Source organism: Mandrillus leucophaeus, unplaced genomic scaffold (genome assembly GCF_000951045.1).
Source record: "Mandrillus leucophaeus isolate KB7577 unplaced genomic scaffold, Mleu.le_1.0 Scaffold237, whole genome shotgun sequence".
Taxonomy (NCBI): Eukaryota; Metazoa; Chordata; class Mammalia; order Primates; family Cercopithecidae; genus Mandrillus; species Mandrillus leucophaeus.
Window position 1 is genome coordinate 500,408 of NW_012102443.1, and position 12,460 is coordinate 512,867.

Here is a 12,460-nt window from a genome sequence, read left to right on the forward strand (position 1 = left end):
GCCGGTGCCCGCGGGCCCTCCTGGATGCTTGTCTGCGCCTGACGAGCGCGGCATGTCCTGAAGCTGTCCACTGCCACCGCTCGGGCAGTGCTTGTGCCTTTAGTCTGGCCCTTTGCAGCTGACAAGCGTGACTTGGTGTCGGGTGGTTCGTGGGAAGCCGGGGTTTCAGGAGTCCGAGCACTTCCTTGTTTGCCTTTGTCGCTGGCGGACTTGTCTCCATTCCAGGTGCCCAGAGCGAGTGGGGCCGGGCGTTGTCACGGGTATGAACCCGACGAATGTCAGTCGTGTGGCGGGTCCTGGTCATTGTGGGCCTGGGTCCCTGCCCCCGCCGAGCTCACCTAGCACAGGGACGCCCAGGGTCGCCACCGAGAGGGTACCGGGCGGTGGTTGGTGTGTGGGAGCCTGGGGGGCGGGCGACTTCTGTACTAAGGCCTCTATGACGAGAAACAAGTCAGGCAAAATTGTGAGAAAAACACGTCTCAGGCAGAAAGTTTGAAGATCCTGAGGGCGGAGAAAGGTTGGCGTTTTAAGGCGGAGAATGTGGCTGGAGTGTAATGGCACAGGGGGAAAGCGATGGAGGTAAGGATGTTGGTGTAGGCAGGTGCTGGATTGGTAAGAGGTTGGAGTTTATTGTCACTGGGACAGTGTAAGCCATTTACAGGTGACTCGTGGATTTTTTTTTAAGAGACTGGGTGTGTTGCTGTATTGCCCAGGCTGGTGTGGAACTCCTGGCCTCAAGCGACTCCCCCACCCCAACCTCCCTAAGTGCTGGGGTTACAGGTGTGAGCAGCCACACCCGTCGTCGTGGGTTATTTTGAATTGTCTTTTAAATGACATGAACATAGCCCTTTATAACCCTTTAATAGCTTTCCGGGCAGTATAGAAGGAAATAAATCATCTGACTTTACTCAGATTGAAGAGGAGCTCCCCCCCCCCCCCCCCACGCCATTGCCTTAAGAAATAGTAGCTTGGCCGGGCGCAGTGGCTCACGCCTGTAATCCCAGCACTTTGGGAGGCCGAGACCATCCTGGCTAACACGGTGAAACCCCGTCTCTACTAAAAATACAATACATTACCCGGCCGTGGTGGCGGGCACCTGTAGTCCCAGCTATTCAGGAGACTGAGGCAGGAGAATGGCGTGAACCCAGACAGTGGAGCTTGCAGTGAGCCAAGATCGCGCCACTGCTCTCCAGCCTAGCTGAGAGAGCAAGATTCAGTCTCAAAAAAAAAAAAAAAAAAAATGTAGCACTTTCCCACGTGAGAATGCCTTAGGTTGGCTTTTACTTAGCGATTTCGACAAGCAACAACTAAAGGGAAAGTCATAATTACTGCCATTTTATTGAGGACATGGGACAGACTCTGTGCCTTGTTGTATTTAATCCTGGCAAAATTTTGCACTCATTTTCTCGTTGTTTTACTGGAGGAGACAGGCTAAAAGTGGTTAAATCTTTAGCCCAGGATCTCACAGCTAAGTGGTGGAGGGTCGGGAGCTGAGGCCGACTTCCAAGCCTGCCCTTTACGTCTCTGCAGTGACGTGAAGCTTGCTTTTGGTTTTCACTTTGTGTATAGATCTCTGTTTACTTTTGGATACTAGTGTGGCCTCCACCAGGTACTGTCTTCCTGGGAAATCGTGTTTGGTCTTTGGCTGTGCTCTGTTGTTTGTCATACCCGATAGGACAGCTGAAACGAGGTGGAGTAGATGGAGCCGTGAATGTCTGTATACAGAATTCAGGTGTAGGGGAAGCAGAACGTCCTGTAGGTGCCTGAGGTGGTGGTTTTGCAGTGTGAAGTCCCTTGATGTTACCCAGCTGTGAACCTAGGGTTGTGTGTATCCTTCCGAGTTCTAAGTGACAGCTTTGTGCCGTCTCTTCCCTCTAGAGATGTAGGAGTGCAAGTGATCATAAGTGAGACTGATCAGACTGGCCTCTTTATTTAAAAAATAAAATCAAAAGCGAGTCATGTTCCTAATAACAGCTTTCTGTGATGCACTGGCAACTGGCTGCTCCTCCTCCTTGCTGCCCGGAGATTGGCTTTTGTCAGTCGTCTGAGGTAATGAGGCCCTGATGACTGAGTCATTCCGAATTTTAACTAAAAATCAAGCAAGACTGAGGATCGACCGAGACTGCCAGCTTATTGCCCTACAGGGAGAAGTATCGCTGTCAGCAAACTCCAGGCAGTTAGTGAATTCTCTCTCTGGTCCGGCTTCAGGAGGAGCTGCCTATAAACAGGGGCCGTCTTTGTGACTTACAGTCGCCGTCTCGGGGTCCCCGTTCTAGGGGAGTGGGCTGCTTGGAGGCCAGCAGGGGCATTATGTGAGCCGAATCTGTGACTGCACTGGACTCAGAGAGCTTGGTGTAGCTGGCCGTCACCGTGTTGGCATGCCCTCTCGGTGGACCTGAGCATCGTTGGCTATGTTCCTCCTCCTTGGTCAGTGTAAGGCCCGGGCGTCGTCGCTGTGGGCCTCTGCAGCAGTTCTCTGCATGTTCTGCCTGTAGTGACTGAGTCGGGTCCTGCTGGTCGTCCCATCCTTTCTGTTCAGGTGGTGGTGCCTGGGCTGTGTCGTGATGCTGCTCTTCCAGTTTCTAACTCCCTGGACTCCCTCATTGGAACTGAAGCTTTCAGATGTTTCAGCTGGAATCGTTTAGAGTTTTCTGTGTTTTAAAAGGGAGTATTGATGCTCAAGGATTCAAATACTTGATCACTTTGTTTTGGAACCATTAGCTTTGTAGCCGAGGAATGTACTCAGCAGAACTGGAGATTTAATTCGGCAAATTAAATCCGGGTTGGCACTTTAGGAGTTGGGAGTATTCAAGGTGGTAGGAGGCAGATGGGGAATGAGTCTTTGCCTTCAAGGATCTCGCCGTGTAATGGGCACACACACAGTGGCAGACATGACGTGCTGTGGTGGAGGCCACGTGAGGTACAGTGATGGCAGAGGGGATGGACAAGACCCTTTACCTGAGGGGCCAGGAGGGACTGCACACGTAGCCACACACGGTCATTTCCATATCATCACTCCACCCCCGCAAGGCAGAAGCAAAGACATCACAAAGCAAAACACAAGTTTTCTTTTGCTAGGAAGTTTTCAGGAGGACCAGATGTGCAGGTGCCAATATTCAGTGGCGCAGCAGAGTCCACATTCCACCCGTGTATCCCTCCGTGCCGGTTTGTAATTCGTCTGTGGTCGAACGGAAGCCTGTGGTGAGCGGCCGTCATTTTGCTGATGCTCCGCCCCTTGTTTTGGGGGTGTCTTCTCCACTCCCGGGTGGGCGTGGCCGACTGACACCCCCCCTGCTCTCCTGGGGCGTGTCTGGGATTGTAGCTGAGGGGCAGGCTTGGTGGAGGTCCCGGTGGTTTTCCTGGAAAGTGATTTTCAGAGGGTTCTGTGCTGTGTGTAAGGACAGGTGTGTAGCTCAGATCCCTGCCCAGGCTCTAGGGCCCCTTTATCACCCACCCACCTGGAAAATCCAGGGATGAAAGATGTTACTAGATGGTCGTAGACACAAAAGTGAGAGTGAGAATTCGTTGCACACGGGATTAGCTCTTGACCAGCCTCAGTAACTTCCTTCACTTCTGTGATTCAGACATTGCTTTAATCTTTAAATATTTATATGTGCCAGGCACCCTGAGTCAAGACTCCTAGGATCCTTTGTTTACAGTAGTTTCCTGATTAGCTGTGCTGGATTTATAGTTACTAATGTTATGACACATTTCTATTCACAGTGCTTTCTGGTTACAAACCGTTACTGCTAGTTTCATGCTAATAGCATGCGTAATCTTTTAATGCTCTGAGCAACACTCTTATGAACTCATAACTGTCTCTGGCCTGTAGGATGCAAGGCGGCAGAGAGGAATGGTGGATTATTACAGTTATGAGCAGATACAGGTCTGCACGCCCTTCAGTGAGTTACTGACCGCGTCAGTGGACTGGGTTACACCCACCACCAGTGGGTTTCCTCTTTTACGGGTGACCAGTCTAGAGGACAGATAGAGTGAGAGTAAAAACTAGAAAGACAGGCACATCCTGCTGTGGGGCCAGTGGCACACGTGCTCCCGAGGACCAGCCACGTGGGCTGCTTTTTTTTTTTGAGATGGAGTTTTGCACTTGTCTCCCAGGCTGGAGTGCAATGGCACAATTTTGACTCACTGCGACCTTTGTCTCCCAGGTTCAAGCGATTTTCCTGCCTCAGCCTCCTGAGTAGTTGGGATTACAGGCACATGCCGCCATGCCTGGCTAATTTTTGTATTTTTGGTAAAGGTGAGGTTTCACCATGTTAGGCTGGTCTTGAAATTCTGACCTCCAGTGATCCACCCACCTTGGCCTCACAAAGTTATGGGATTACGGGCGTGAGTCACTGCACCCGGCCCTTTTTTTTTTTTTTTTTGAGACGGAGTTTCCACTCTTGTTGCCCAGGCTGGAGTGCAATGGTGTGGTCTTGGTTCACTGCAACCTCTGCCTCCCAGGTTCAAGTGGTTCTTCTGCCTCAGGCTCCCAAGTAGCTGGGATTATGGGCACCTGCCACCACACCTGGCTAGTTATTTGTATTTTTAGTAGAGATGGGGTTTCACCATGTTGGCCAGGTGGTCTCAAACTCCTGACCTCAGGTGATCTGCCCGCCTTGGCCTCCCAAAGTGCTGGGATTACAGGCGTGAACCACTGCGCGCAGCCCCACGTGAGCTTCTTGTCTGTACCTTCTGTGTGGGATTTGTAAGCTAGAGGCGAAGGTTGTGTAATGTTTATCATGAAAAATGTTAAACACAGAACATAATGTAGGTTAATATGAAACTGATTTTAAAGGAATAAATGCCAACATTTCTGCAGAATGAGTGGAAGCTCGTGCTAGCATCTTACCTGTTGATAAGGAAACGAGTTAATAGTATCACCAGCACATTTCAAGGTGGATAATCACTTGTCAAATGTTGGGCAAAGTTTTGCTCACCTGAATGTAGCCCAGCAGGGCTGAGAGAGAAAGCGCTCTAACCCAGCTACAGGTAAAGACGGGAACGGGCCCTGCTGTGAGATGCCCTCTCTGTGCCCCCACTCCAAGGCAGCTACCTTTCTGGTGTCCTTGTACCCCCTGTATACAGTTACCACATCCATGGCACCTGCTTTTTAAAGTTTTGTTTCTCCAGATCTGAGCTGTCCAACCTGAAGGGGTGGAGCTGCCAGCAGGAGCGTTGGCCTTGGGCAGTCACTCCACTGGCTGAGAGGGGAGCGTGCCCTAGCACACCTAGGCCTGCGAGTCTGATATATTCATTTTTAAATTTTTTTTGAGATGGGGTCTCCCTCTGTCACCCAGGCTGGAGTGCAGTGGTGCGATCTCGGCTCACTGCAACCTCCGCCTCCCAGGTTCAAGTGACCCTCCTTCCTCAGCCTCCCAACTAGCTGGGATTACAGGTGCCCACCACCACACCCAGCTATTTGTTGTATTTTTAGCAGAGACAGGGCTTCACTGTGTTGGCCAGACTGGTCTGCACTCCTGACCTCAGGTGATCACCCACTTTGGCCTCCCAAAGTGCTGGGATAGTAGGTGTGAGCCACTGCATCTGGCCTAATTTTTTTTTGGGGATGGAGTCTCACTCTGTTGCCGAGGCTGGAGTGCAGTGGCATGATCTCGGCTCACTGCAAACTCCGCCTCCCAGGTTCAAGCGACTTTCCTGCCTCAGCCTCCTGAGTAGCTGGGATTACAGGTGTGCACCACCACGCCCAGCTAGTTTTTGTATTTTTAGTAGAGATGGGGTTTCACCATGTTGGCCAGTCTGGTCTTGAACTCCTGATCTCATGTGATCTGCCTGCCTCGGCCTCCCAAATTGCTGGGATTACATGGGTGAGCCACCACACCTGGCCCAAATTAATTAATTTTAAATTTAAAACTCAGTTCCTCAGTTGCCCTGTATGACAGCTACTCCACAATTCAGCTACTCCGGGACAGAAAGTCGCACTGTCCCAGTAGAATGTTCTTTAGTTGGCACCGACACAGACATTAAGCTCCTTCAGGAAAGGGCCCAGAAAGTGTGGCTGGGTCAGCATTTTAGCCACAAAACCTAGGACATTGTAGGTGCTCCAGGATTATTTGCTGAATGAAAAAGTCTGTATTTGTTTCTTGTACGTATGAAAATTGGGAACCAAATGTTAATTTTGTAATCGATATTTGAAATCTGACGAGTAAAAGTTTCATAATACATTTTTTCTCTTTTTCTCCTGTCAGGTATCATGATATTAGCTGGTTTAACCTCAAGCCATTTGAGTCATTCAATCTCCTGAAAATGGGAGACACAGTGGGGCCCCTCCCAGGGGCTCTTGGCTGTTACTGATGGCAGAAACCACGCTTGACCAAGGTTCACTTGTAGCTCCACGGCGTCAGTGCAGCTGGTGTCGTCCTGACCATGGACGGTGCGTCGGCCGAGCAGGATGGCCTCCAGGAGGACAGATCCCACGGTGGCCCCTTGGCTCTCCCCGAGGGCCCCCTGAAGCCCCCGGGCCCAGTGGTGCCACCTGACCAGGACCCACTGGTGCCACCTGACCAGCAGGACAAAGCCCAGCGTAAGTCGTCAGGTTCCTCTGTGTGCTGGTCACAGGAGGACGTGGTGTTGAGGGAGGACGTGGTGTTGAGACCACTGTGAGCTTTTCACTTCATTCAGAGTATGTTTTAGTAACTGAATGATGCCACCTTTAGATCAGGCACGTTCCTGCTAAACAGAACGCCATTTGACACCTGTGGGGCAGCAGCAGTGTTTCCCTGAAGGGATCTATGGGTCTTTGTCGTGTTCCCTGCCCAGAATTCTACCTTTTTTTTTTTTTGTTTTTGAGATGGAGTTTCACTCTTGTTGCCCAGGCTAGAGTGCAGTGGCGAGATCTTGGCTCACAGCAACCTCCACCTACTGGGTTCAAGCGATTCTTCTGCCTCAGCCTCCCGAGTAGCTGGGATTACAGGCGCCGCCACCACCCCTGGCTGTTTTTTGTATTTTTATTAGGGTTTTTCCATGTTGGTCAGGCTGGTCGTGAACTCCCGACCTCAGGTGATCCGCCCACCTCAGCCTCCCAGAGTGCTGGGATTACAGGCGTGAGCCACTGCCCCCAGCCCCTTTTTTGTGTGTGTGTGACACAGTGTCCTATTGCCAAGGCTGGAGTGCAGTGGCACAATCTCAGCTCACTGCAACCTCCACCTCCCGGGTTCAAGCGATTCTCCTGCTTCAGCCTCCTGAAGTAGCTGGGACTATAGGCGCCCACCACCACGCCCAGCTGTTTTTTGTATTTTTAGTAGAGATGGGGTTTCACCATGTTGGTCAGGCTGGTCTCGAACTCCTGATCTTAAGTGATCCACCCACTTGAGCCTCCCAAAGTGCTGGGATTACAGGAGTGAGCCACTGTGCCTGTCCAAATTCTGCCTTTTTGATTGGTCAGTGGCCAAATTTTTAATAGCTAGAATTCAGAACTATTTCAATAGAGATCTAAGGATTACTGAGCACAATTTTATGTTAGCCCCCCGGCGCTATGCACGTGTCAGAGGGAAAGGGTGAGTTAGTTATTCACTCAGTTCTCCTGCCTCTTTCTGGCCAGGAGGTTCAGTGCTTTAAAACGGTAGACTGTAGATGTGCTAATTTACTATCAGAAATCACAGTCTAATTCCTGTAAAATGATACTCAGGCCCTTAGGATGGCTTCGCTGGTCCTTGCTACGAAAACATCAGGTGAGGCAGATAATAGCTTGGAGGCCCAAGGTCAGGGGTTCTGAGACCCACAGCCATGGAACCTGCTGTTAGATCTGCCACTCAGAAGCATTGTGCCCTTGAGCAAGATGCTTGATTAATTGCAGCCTCTACTTCTTCATTTTTCTGTTTCAAAAATTTTATTACTGTTTTTAGAGTCAGGGTGTTGCTCCATTGAGCAGGCTGAAGTGCAGTGGTGTAATCATAGCTCACTGTAGCCATGAGCCCCTGGGCGTGAGCAGTCCTCCTGCCTTGGGCTCCTGGGTGTAAGCGATCCTCCTGCCTTGGTCTCTGGGGTAGCTGTGACCACAGATGCGTGTCAGCACGCCTGGCTGATTTTTCTTTTTTTTTTGAGACAGAGTTTTGCTCTTGTCTCCCAGGCTTAGTGCGGTGGTGCGATCTCAGCTCGTCGCAACCTCTGCCTCCCAGATTCAAGCGATTCTTCTGCCTCAGCCTCCCGAGTAGCTGGGATTACAGGCATGTGCCACCATGCCCAGCTAATTTTGTATTTTTTGTAGAGATGGAGTTTCCATGTCGATCAGGCTGGTCTCGAACTCCCGATCTCTGGTGATCCATTCGCTTCGGCCTCCCAAAGTGCTGGGATTGCAGGTGTGAGCCCCTGTGCCCAGTTGCCTGGCTCATTTTAAAAACTTTTTATAGAGACAGTCTTGCCGTTGCCCAGCTGGTCTTGAATTCCTGGCCTCAAGTTATCCTCCCACCTTCACCTCCCAAAGTGCTGGGATTATAGGTGAGAGCCACTGCATGTGGCCAACCTCTTTTTTTGTTGTTTTTTGTTTTTTTGAGACAGAGTCTTGCTCTGTCGCCAAGGCTGGAGTGCAGTGTCGCGATCTTGGCTCACTGCAACCTCCACCTCCCGAGTTCAAGTGATTCTCCTGCTTTAGCCTCCCAAGTAGCTGGGATTACAGATGCGTGCCACCGTGCGTGGCTAATTTTTGTCTTTTTAGTCGAGATGAGGGTTTCACCATGTTGGCCAGGCTGGTCTTGAACTCCTGACCTCAAGTGATCCGCCTGCATCGGCCTCCAAAGTGTTGGGATTACAGGCGTGAGCCACCACGCCTGGCCTAACCCATTAACTTTTATCTGAAATGCAAGGTTTCCCCTCTCCCAGCAGTGGAGCTCCCGGGTCATTTGCATGAAAGGCGTCTCAGTGCGTTGGCGGGGTCCCCTTGCTCTGGCTTCCTGTCTGTGGCACCCCTGCTTTTACTCTGGTTTTTCTTTCAGGAGGCATGACAGTAAGTAGCTGTGTTTGGACTCACATTTGCAAGTGAAAGAAACCCATTTTTAATTTGCCTGAGCAAAAAGCGAATTTACTCTACTGCATGCACATGGGATCCGAGGAATGCCCACCGCTGTGAGAGGCAGGGGTGTTGCCAGGCCTCGAGAGCCACTCGAACCAGGGCCAGAACCCTCTGAGGACCCTCCCTTCCCCCTCACATGTCTTGGTTCTTTGAACTGACCCACCCGCCAGTCAGCAGTTGGGGGCAGGGAAAAGACTGAAAATCACTTCATTGAAAGAAGTCTTTCTTCCGTGTGATGAGGAAATATGTGTTAGTTTGTGTTGTGGGTAATTTATATATAATCATGTTAGTGGGTGAACTGAGGTAACACGTGGGTATAGAATTGTCACTGGTTCAACCCAGGCCTTTACCCAGCAGGCGTGTTCGAGCAGAAGCGCAGTTCTGGCTTGTCTCTGCTTGGCGGGTGGTGTTCTGATGACGTAATCCACCTCTTTGCCGTAGGGTCCTTGCCTTGGAGGATAGGCTTAGGCTTTGAAATGACTCCAGAATCAGCCTTTGTAAATGTGAGGCTGTGTGACTCTGATTATCACTGCTGTTCCCAGTGCCTGCTGGAAAGATTGTCAGCTGTGTTTTAAGCGTTTGTGGTTTTTGCTTGTTTTAAACAGTCGACTTTCATAAGATTTCTTATTGGTTTTACTTAAATGGAAAGGAAACATTGGCTAGGTGCAGTGGCTCACGCCTGTAATCCCAGCATTCCAGGAGGCCGAGGCGGGTGAGCGGGTCACTTGAGGTCAGGAGTTTGAGACCAGCCTGGCCAACATGGTGAAACCCCGTCTCTACTAAAAAGACCAAAAATTAGCCGGATGTGGTAGTGGGTGCCTGTAATCCCAGCTCCTCGGGAGGCTGAGGCAGGAGAATCGCTTGAATCCGGTGGGTGGAGCTTGCAGTGAGCTGAGATTGTGCCACTGCACTCCAGCCTGGGCACTAGAGCGAGACTCCATCTCAAAAAATAAAAATAAAAAGAGGAAATGTTACTGTCGTTACTACATAAATTCTACAGCCAGAGTGGAGGCGTGGAGGGCGAGTTTACCTTACAGGGAGGACATGACACCAGCGGGGCTCTGGGCCTTATCCTGGCCACCCCGCCTGTGGGACGGGGCCCATGGGCTGCTCTTCTCAGAGTGAACGCCTTTGTGGGGTGAGAAGGTACTGTGCTCATGAGTCTGGATCCTCTTCTCTCCTACTCCAGCTGCGTGTCTGAAAAGCGACATCACTTGTTAAATCCACGGTGGTCCAGCGTACTCTGTCTTTCCAGGTGCTGAGGTAAACAGAGCTTCCACGGAAGGAGAAAGCCCGGATGGACCTGGCCAGGGAGGCCTCTGTCAGAACGGGCCAATGCCACCCTCGCCAGACCCTCCGTCATCTCTCGACCCCACCACAAGCCCAGTGGGCCCTGATGCCTCTCCAGGTGTGGCTGGTTTCCATGACAACCTAAGGAAGGCTCAGGGAACTAGTGCTGAGGGCAGTGTTAGAAAAGAAGCTTTGCAGTCTCTCAGACTCAGTCTTCCTATGCAAGAAACGCAACTGTGTAAGCATCCGTTCCCGCCGCTTTTCCCACCCTCCATGTTCGTGTTGCTGAGCCCCTTGGGAGCAGGTGCCCTGCGCACTTGCTGTCTGAGCCATTGTGTGCCTGTGCCTGCCGTGTGCCATCCAAGTCCCATGCAGGGCTGTGCGTTTAGCAAAGAGAGCTTCACATTAGAGAGTGAAAATGCAGTTGGAGTCCAGGCACTGCTACGGTCTGACTGGCAGCGGTGCTGATGCTCTTGCGTTAAAGGCCGGCCTGCATGTCCTGTGTCACCCAGGTGCTTGGTAAGCAGACCGTGGGCATCCAGCCTGTTTTGTTCTTTTAATTAGAGTCAGGATCTTGCTCTGTTGCCCAGGCTGGAGTCCAGTGGCACAGTCAGAGCTCACTGCAGCCTCTGCCTCCCAGGCTCAAGGTATCTTCCTGCCTCTGTCGTCAAGTAGCTGGGACAACAGGTGCACGCCACCACACCTGGGTAATCTTAATTTTTTTTTTTTTTTTATAGAAACAGGGTCTCACCATGTTGCCCAGGCTGGTCTTGAACTCCTGGGCTCAAGTGATCGTCATACCTTGGCCTCCCAAAATGCTGGGATTATAGGCGTGAGCCACTGTGCCTGGCCTGCAGTATATTTTTAAAAATTTCTTAAAACTAAATAAAAACAACAAAACCCCCCAAATTACTGAAATCAAACTGCATTTCACATGTGTTTATTTGAAACAATTCTGAAAACTCATTGCCAGCGTTTAAGTTGAGAAGTAGCATGTAAAAAAGTCTAGATTCCTGATTTTTTTCAACTTAGTTTATTTACTTTTGGGGTCCTAAAGTTACAGATGTGTGAGCTCTGGCCCAGGTGCCCGTGTGACAGCAGTGCTGGGTCTGCGTGCACGCCTTTGTGGGATGCCCCGGTCACCTGTTCCTTCTGGCGCCTGGCTCTGAGCCTGTCCCCTGCATCAGTGTTTGGTTGAAACCCTGCTCATTTTACCGACTTGTGTAAATATCTGTCTGATGGCCGTAGACCTGCGTTTGCCACTTATGGTCTAGCCATCTGGACCACTTTGCCTCGTGAAAAGGACTAGAGATCTTTTCAGTGATAAAATGTATGAACTAATAATGGTACATTTACAGTGAAATTCTTGGTGACTACTCAGATTTTAGGGATTATTTAGGACAGTAGCTGCTCATCTCCTCAGCATCCACATGTAAGGAGGGTGCCGTGTGTAAAGTGTTGCTGCGTGATTATGCTTCCCTTCTCTGGTCGGCACCCAGGCCATCGGGCCGTGTCTGCTGTTAGCTTAGGAAGGACAAGGGCCACACACTCAGCCCTGGGAAGTGGAGCCCTGGATTTGTAACTGTTAACACGTTGGCACGCACCATGCACCCCTTTCATCACCCAAAATGAACGGTCTGGGTTTTAGATATTTTAAATTCTGGTTTTGGCTAACACGTTATAATTTTCCCCTCCTGTCCCGGAGCATGACCTCGGATTGGAGTCTCGTCTGTCTGGAGACTGAGGTAACCTGCTTTCAGCCCTGGAGGGCGGAGCCTGTGCAGCATTTACTCTGCAGTGAGGCCTGGCGCCAGAGCCTTTTCGTAACGTGGCTTGTGACTGTAGGAGCTGAGATGAGCTGTGCGTCAAAGCGGACCCCAAATGTAACTGCGCAAGGAAATGCACGCGGGGTCTCGTGACCCAGCGGCGGCTGAGCTCCTGTGTCTGGGTACTGCCTGTGACTCCACAGTGCTGGCTTTTCACGTGCTCCTCCCAGCGGGGTCAGGAGAACCTGCTGTGAAGCCAGGGGAAGTTGCAGCGTGGTGAGAGCTGAGCCTGCCTCAGAGTGCTCGGCACGGCTCCAGCTTTGAACCCAGTTCTTTCTGTTGTTAAAAGGCACTTGCTGCCAGGCGCGGCAGCTCG

The 12,460-nt window shown here is 51.0% G+C and overlaps 1 protein-coding gene across 1 annotated transcript in view; it reads left to right on the forward strand.

The window, feature by feature from the left end:
• The first annotated feature begins 162 nt into the window (after nucleotides 1-162).
• The window catches only part of GOLGA3 (golgin A3), a 60,390-nt gene continuing 48,092 nt past the window's right edge, over nucleotides 163-12,460 (forward strand). The window contains exons 1-3 of the mRNA XM_011982212.1: nucleotides 163-260; nucleotides 6,210-6,544; nucleotides 10,284-10,556. Coding sequence (XP_011837602.1) covers nucleotides 6,388-6,544; nucleotides 10,284-10,556 — 430 coding nt within the window. The 5' untranslated portion in view covers nucleotides 163-260; nucleotides 6,210-6,387. The remainder of the gene's footprint in view (nucleotides 261-6,209; nucleotides 6,545-10,283; nucleotides 10,557-12,460) is intronic.